The sequence below is a fragment of the Otolemur garnettii genome, unplaced genomic scaffold, assembly GCF_000181295.1.
Source record: "Otolemur garnettii isolate 467f Iridium unplaced genomic scaffold, OtoGar3 scaffold00003, whole genome shotgun sequence".
Classification (NCBI taxonomy): domain Eukaryota; kingdom Metazoa; phylum Chordata; class Mammalia; order Primates; family Galagidae; genus Otolemur; species Otolemur garnettii.
Genome location: NW_003852398.1, coordinates 21,519,278 through 21,527,169, shown reverse-complemented (window position 1 = coordinate 21,527,169; position 7,892 = coordinate 21,519,278). Strand labels below are relative to the sequence as shown.

Here is a 7,892-nt window from a genome sequence, read left to right as displayed (position 1 = left end):
TTTTTTTTTGAGACAGAGTCTCAAGCTTTCGCCTTGGGTAGTGTGCCATAGCGTCATAGCTCACAGCAACCTCCAGCTCTTGGGCTCAAGTGATCCTCTTGCCTCAGTTTTTCTATTTTTAGTAGAGACGGGCTCTAACTTTTTGTTTTGGCTGGTCTCCCAACTTGTGAGCTCAAGTATCCACCCACCTCAGCCTCCCAGAGTGCTAGGATTACAGGCGTGTGCCACTGCACCCAGCCATAAGATGATCTTGAACTTTCTTCCAGCTCTAATACTTACAATTGCAAGTATTTTATCTTTCTGGTAATTACTTATCGCCCAGGTAATCACGTCATTGTAATATAAGTATATAAAAGGTTTTCCCGGGGGCAGCTCCTGTAGCTCAGTGAGTATGGCGCCATCCCCATACACCAAGGGTGGCAGGTTCAAACCTGCCCCTGCCAAACTGCAACAAAAAATAGCTGGGCTTTGTGGCAGGTGCCTATAGTCCCAGCAACTCAGGAGGCTGAGGCAAGAGAATCACCTAAGCCCAAGAGCTAGAGGTTGCTGTGAGTAGTGTGACCCCACGGCACTCTACCCAGGGAGACAAAGTGAGACTCTGTCTCTAAAAATAAATAAATAAGAAAAAATAAAATGTTTTCCCACCACTTTCTCCACATTTGTAAGTAATCTGCATTGTTCATGACTATTTAAAATTTCATTGAGGCCGGGCATGGTGGGTCACACCTGTAATCCTAGCACCTTAGGGGGCCGAGGTGGGTGGATTGCCTGAGCTCACGGGTTGGAGATCAGCCTAAGCCAGAGTGAGACCTCATCTCAAAAAATTGCCAGGCATTGTGGCCAACAAGTGTAATCCTAGCTACTTGGGAGGCTGAGGCAAGAGAATCACTTGAGCCCAAGAGTTTGAGGTTGCTATGAGTTATGATGCCACGGCACTCACAGCTTGAAACTCTGTCTCAAAAGAAAAAAAAGATTTCATTGAATCTTTCACATTTAATGTTCAGCCCAATTTCAGAGTTTTCCTGCAAACAATTCGCAGGCACTTTTTCTTTTTTAATAATGTATGATAGAGGACATTCATTATCATAGATGGTGCTGTTATAAATGTCTAATTTAAGTGGAGTTTTCCTTCCATTATATTTTCTTAAGCTTGTTTGGTAGCATTCATACTATGAGTAAAGGCCACTTGCTGCCAAGTACTGATTGTGCCAGGTACAGAGGACATAGTCCCATATAAGATAGAGCAGTTCTCTGCACTCGTGAAATCATACATAGAAACATGCATTCATTTTCACATAAAACATTTCTCATTTTTCTGTGGGGAGTGTGCTCCACTGCTCAGCTTCTTTTCCTAGACACCCTTTTGTAACTTCAAGTCTTCATCCCTTGGAATGATGAACTGAGAAGTCTCAAAGTAAAGAATAAAATAGAAAAAGAATTAAGTACCCTAAGTACTGGTGGTTTGGGAGCCTCACCTGTAATGAAGAGGATCCACTCCTTCCCTTCATATGTAGACAGCAGTCTCTCCCACTGGGCTTGCCAAAAGTAGCCAGAAGCACCCCAAAATCTCTGAAGATGCCTTGGAAGAAAAACCAATCATGTTCGTGGGTGAAGACTAGCTCTTTACTCCTTACTCTGCCCCCGGGCACCACCACACTGCTCCCAGATTCTGAATCAAAGTTGAACAGAGCAGACTTACCATGTGACTGAGTTCCAAAAGGCCACAAACAAAAGAAGGCCAGAGCCCAGGATTAAAACGGTCCTCCTCATGGAGCCCCAGATGTGTCCCTCCTGCAGGATGATAGGAAAGGGTTAGATTTAGCCAGCCTCCTGCCCAGCTCACTGTGGAGGCTCTGAAGTGCTAGCCAGCCAAAAGTACCACCTGCTGACCTTTTCCCAGCCTCTGTGGGAGGCCCGTCTTTATAAAGAGTTCATTGGTGTGTTTATAGAGATTAGAGATCAAGGTTACTTCTAATAGTTGTGGGATTTCATCACCAGTCCTCTTGGCAAATAGAGATACCCACTATCTGCATATTGTAATCACCCAGGAGATTTTATGAAGTCCCAATGTCTAGAATCCTCTCCAACCTGTTATGTGACACTGTGGATATAGCTCCAATGGGCAGGCAAGGTTGAGACAGCCATCATAGAAGGAGCTACAGAGTCTGTGATAAGGAAGTCCTTTCCCAGCCATGAGGACTTTACTGTGTTCAAGTGTCAGGCCTATTTTCCCAACACTACCGTCTTGCCCTTAGGGGAGTGAATTGGACACGTGTTCTGTCTTTTTTTTTTTCTTGAGATAGAGTTTTACTATGTCACCCTTGGCAGAGTGCCATGACATCACAGCTCACAACAACCTCAAACTCTTGGGCTCAAGCAATTCTCTTGCCTCAGCCTCCCACGTAGCTGGGACCACAGGAGCCCACTACAATGCCCGGCTATTTTTTTGGTTGCAGTTGTTATTGTTGTTTGGCAGGCCTGGGCTGGATTCAAACCCGCCAGCTCCAGTGCATGTGGCTGGTGCCCTAGCTGCTGAGCTACAGGCACCAAGCCTACATGTTCCGTCTTTTAATAATTCCTCTGTCTTCCAGCAAGAGTTTTGTAGGCTGCGAGCTAGACAAGATGACTCGCCATCCCAGAAGTAAAGAAGAGACTGCTGGCAATCATTGAGAAGTCCTTATATGTTTACCCCTCCAAATCATTGCAAGCTCCATGGTCAAACAACCAAGTCTCTGCTTTAGAGGGAAACAAGATGGCAAGTGTATCACCAGTTTCCACTGTACTATGGACACTCATGTTCTATGTTTCTAGGCCCAGAATTTCTTTTGTAGGAAAGAACTAGAGGCAGTGTGTGCCTGGGGCTCACCTGCCCCTGCACAGGGTCCTCAGGGGTGTGAGGTCAGGGAAGACTATCTAACAAGATGCTATGTTCTAATCCAGACTTTCAAGATCTGAAGGAATGGATTGTTTTGATCAACACATTCTTAGCAATCTGAATCTTCATTGAATCATTTCTTCTCAGTATTTTCAGACCAACAAGTCATTTAGATGTTTTTCTTTCTTTTTTTTTTTAGAGACAGGGTCTCACTTTGTTGTCCTTAGTAGAGGGCCATGGCATCACAGCTCATAGCAACTTCCAGCTCTTGGGCTTAGGTGATTCTCTTGCCTCAGCCTCTTAAGTAGCTGGGACTACAGGCTTCCGCCACAATGCCCGTCTGAATTTTTGTTGCAGTTTGGCCGGGACTGGCTTTGAACCCACCACCCTTGGTCTATGGGGCCAGCGCCCTACTCACTGAGCCACAGGCGCCGCCTCATTTAGACATTTTTCTTTCTTTCTTTTTTTAAGGAAAATGAGTTATTTATTGTAATAATACAATTGGAAATACCATAGTTCAAAACAACAACTAAGCCATAAAGATATTGAACTGAACACAGGAAGTCGGAAGCCACTTGAAAATAGCCCACGTGCTTACTGAGTAGTTGTGTAGTGACTCTTATTTCTGCTTTTCTGTCTTGGCTGGTATCCTCTGCTTGCTCATGGCCAGACATAGTTTCCCCACACTCACCTCCAGATCACTCAGTTCTTATTCCCACAACATTCTGACTCACTCAGTCTTACCTCATTTAAACATTACCCAGAATGAGAATCTGATTGTCTCGGTTAAGCTTTATATTGGTCCAACTGCGACAGTGTCCTCATGTAACCTACCAGGCTGATTCCTATAATTCCTTATAAAGAATTATTATAAGAATTATTCACGGCTCGGCGCCTATAGCTCAACCGGCTAAGGCGCCAGCCATGTACACCTAAGGTGGCGGGTTCGAATCCCCAGCCCGGACCCGCCAAACAACAATGATGGCTGCAACCAAAAAATAGCCGGGCGCTGTGGCAGGCGCCTGTGGTCCCAGCTACTTGGGAGGCGGAGGCAGGAGACTCGCTTGAGCCCAGAAGTTGGAGGTTGCTGTGAGCTGTAATGCCACGGCACTCTACCCAGGGGGACAGCTTGAGGCTCTGTCTCAAAAAAAAAAAAAAAAAAAAAGAATTATTCACATTTTATAAATGATGGGGAAAAAGCTGAGGGAGATAAAGAAAGCATTTTAATATCACAACTATATGAAGGACTAGAGCCAAATTTTGAACCGAGGATATTCTTATTCTAATTCCAGTGATCTCACCACAAAACTTTCATAGTTGAGAAAATAAATCTCCAAGTCTAAAATGACCCTTTCTAATGTTTAAATTAATTGAATCATTGATCCATCTTTAATCAACAAACCAATACTTACATAAATTGACTTAGTTCCTGGGGACCAAAACTTGCTGCCCCGCTCAAAACTTGATACTGGGCGGTGCCTGTGGCTCAAAGGAGTACAGTGCTGGCCCCATATGCCAGAGGTGGCAGGTTCAAACCCAGCCCTGGCCAAAAACTGCAAAAAAAAAAAAAACTTGATACTGATTGGGTATCAGCCTCACACTGTAATAACCTGTACTAGGAACTTCAAATACAAATTATGGGCCTGCCTCATATCTCTGGCTTCATTTAGACATTTTTCATGGCTAGGAAAGGTTTTGAAGGGCTAGTGCTCAGCAAGCTCCTGAGCCCTGGAAATCAGTCTCTCTCTCTCCTCTCCCTATCCCAGATCTCCTTCCCTCTCAGTCTGTCCCTTTCCCCTTCCCTCTTTCTTCTCTCTGGCTGGAGTGGCCAGACCAGTCTGAGGAATCTGTTCTTTTATATGGGCCATTCAAGTGTCACCCTGACTTTGCTGACAGGTTACCGTGGGCTTTTTCCAATTATTCCTGTTTTTAGGATTCTGAGGCTTTTCAGGAACTTCTCTAGACTCACCGAGAATTTTCCATCTTCTGAGTTAAAGAAAACCAAATTAAATTGAACTAAAACCTTAATTTCACATACAGGATTAGATGATTTTTCAGGGATGGTGGATTTTATTTTTTTTTTTTGAGATAGAGCTTCAAGCTGTCCCCCTGGGTAGAGTGCCATGGCATCACAGCTCACAGCAACCTCCAACTCCTGAGCTCAAGCAAGTCTCCTGCTTCTGCCTCCCAAGTACTGGGACCACAGGCGCTGGCCACAACGTCTGGCTATTTTTGGTTGCAGCCATCATTGTTGTTTGGCAGGCCTGGGTTGGATTCGAACCTGCCACCTTAGGTGTATGTGGCTGGCGCCTTAGCTGCTTGAGCCATAGATGCCAAGCCTAGGGATGGTGGATTTTTAATCTCTCCAGCAACCCAGATAAAGGGAATATAAACAGGACACAGGTCCCCTGTGAGGCAATACCGTGTTTCCCCGAAAAGAAGACACTGTCTTATATTTATTTTTTCTCAAGAAGACACACTAGGGCTTATTTTTAGGGGATGTCTTATTTTTATTAAGTATACAATAATTTACATTTATTCAAATAACAGTTAAGTCATCTTCTTCTGGAACCTGACAGGGGGAGCCCACCTTGTTGGTGGGGCTGGCGCTAGTGATATGTGAACTCCTTTCCCCTAGCCATTCGGACATGTGCAATAGGATGCCTGCAACCGTGGTTACCACATGTGCACCTGCGCAAGTGCAAATGGCTTGGCTAGGAGAAAGGATCTGTAGCAGATAAAAGGTATTCTAGTCTTCCTTATTGCTGTGCTGGGGGGTGGGGGGGTGGGAAATGCAGGGCGTGGCTATGCAGTGTATATTCTATGCCACGCTTTGCAGATACACTGCATAGCCACACCCATCACTAGGTCTTATTATTGGGGTAGGGCTTATATTTAACAAATGCAACAATTATAGAAATCCTGCTAGGGCTTATTTTTTTTGGTAGGTCTTATTTTAGGGGAAACACGGTAGAAGTTGGCTGGGGTCAAGAGCCTTCCAGCTTCCCTCCGTGCCACCCCCACCCCCTGCGGGGGGCTGTGTAGTCCCCAGAGCAGTTATATAAAGATGGTTCTAAAGAGACTAAGGACTATAGGCAGGCCAACCCAGAGGCAACAGAGGACAGCCATGGGCTTTTCAACTAATTACCAATGTACATACAGATAGTCATTCAGGCAAAGGTCATAGAAAGTTAAACTGTGGTCATACAAAGTTACTGAAACGAGGCCATCTCCTTGTGTCAGCCAGCCCTGAACCTTCGAAGAGAGTCAGATGCACTGCAAGTGAGAGCAGATATGGAAAGAGCCACTGGCTACCCCTGCTCACCAGTTTGGCAGCAAGGTGCTGGCATTTACCTGCTTTGACTTGTCATCATGTAGCATACTTCTAGCTTCTCCCTTCATCTGGAATGAAAAAGCACAGATGAGTCTGGGTGTTTTAATGTGCAGCTAAGTTAGTAGGGAATAGAGAAAGTCAATGTCAATGACTGGCAGTGATTTTTTTTTTTAAACCAATAGGTTTGTTCTTGTTCTTGAAACCAGATAATCTGATTTTAAAAATTATATGGAGGAAATAAATAAGCAAGAATAGCAAAAAAAAAAAAAAAAAAGCCAGAAAGAAGGAAGAGTAGTAGAGGAGAGTGGATGGGAAATACTAGGTCTACCAACTGTAAAAACATGTTATAATGCTATATAAAAACTTATTCTCTCTTCATTTCTCTCTGTTATTAAAGAGCTGTTGCAGTTAGAGAAAAGAATTAACTTATTTACCCAACTTAAAAAGTAGTTCTAATAAGTTGGTTGATAGAAAATAAGGACCAAAACTTTTTTGAGAGAGAGTCTCACTCTGTTGACCACGCGGGAGTGCAATGGTGTCATCACAGCTCACTGTAACCTCAAACTCCAGGGCTCAAGTGATCCTCCTCCTTCAGCCTGCTGAGTAGCTGGGACTACAGGCGTGCCTCATCACACTTGGCTAATATTCTCTCTCTTTTTTTTTTTTTTAGTAGAGATGGGATCTCATTCCTGCTCATGATGGTCTCAAACTCCTGAGCTCAAGGGACCCTCCTGCCTTAACTTCCCAGAGTCCTTAGATTATAGGTGTGAGCCCCCATACCTGGTGCCATGATCAAGACTTTTCGGAAAGCAATCAACAATTCTTTTTTTAAGACAGAGTCTCAGTATGTCACCCTCGGTAGAGTGCCATGGTGTTACAGTAACCTCGAACTCTTGGGCTCAAGCAATTTTCTTGCCTTAGGCTCCCGAGTAGCTGGGACTACAGGTGCCCACCACAACGCCTGGCTATTTTTTTGTTGCAGTTGTTTAGCTGACCCGGGCCAGGTTTGAACTCGCCATACTTGGTGTATGTGGCTGGCACCACAACCACTGTGCTATGGGCGGTGAGCCACAGTCAACAATTCTATGGAAAAGTAAATGGATATGAATGCCATGCATTAACCTCTTTTTCAAAATGCAGCCTAACAAGAATTGGCTAGGAGAATCATTAGAAATGTTTGACAACTTCATTTTATTATTTTTTTTTTCTTGCAGTTTTTGGCCAGGGCTGGGTTTGAACCCACCACCTTCCAGCATATATGGAGGGACTGGTGCTGTCCAACAACTTCATTTTAAAGTATAAAAAGATAAATCTTTCTGGAGTCTTTTTTTTGAGACAGAGTCTTAAGTTGTTGCCCTGGGTAGAGTGCTATAGCATCATAGCTCACAGCAACCTCCAACTTCTGAGTGCAAATGATCCTCTTGCCTCAGTTTTTCTATTTTTAGCAGAGATGGGATCCTGTGACTTCAAGCAATCCACCCACCTCCACGTCCCAGGGTGCTAGGATTATAAGCGTGAGCCACCATGTCTGGCCTATCTGGAGTCTTTCTTTTTTTTTTTTTTTCTGAGACAGAGCCTCAAGCTGTCCCCCTGGGTATAATGCCATGGATCACAGCTCACAGCAACCTCCAACTCCTGGGCTCAAGTGAGTCTCCTGCCTCTGCCTCCCAAGTAGCTGGGACT

General features: G+C 44.5%; 1 protein-coding gene across 2 annotated transcripts in view; it reads right to left on the bottom strand.

The window, feature by feature from the left end:
* The window catches only part of FAXDC2 (fatty acid hydroxylase domain containing 2), a 33,250-nt gene that overhangs the window by 14,325 nt on the left and 11,033 nt on the right, over positions 1-7,892 (bottom strand). The window contains exons 2-5 of one of the 2 annotated variants that reach the window (XM_023515411.1): positions 6,230-6,277; positions 4,288-4,428; positions 1,700-1,791; positions 1,476-1,579 (exon numbers count right to left, since the gene is read on the bottom strand). In XM_023515411.1, the coding sequence (XP_023371179.1) occupies positions 1,476-1,579; positions 1,700-1,791; positions 4,288-4,428; positions 6,230-6,277 (385 nt within the window). The remainder of the gene's footprint in view (positions 1-1,475; positions 1,580-1,699; positions 1,792-4,287; positions 4,429-6,229; positions 6,278-7,892) is intronic. The other variant, XM_012808395.2, reaches the window with a different exon arrangement.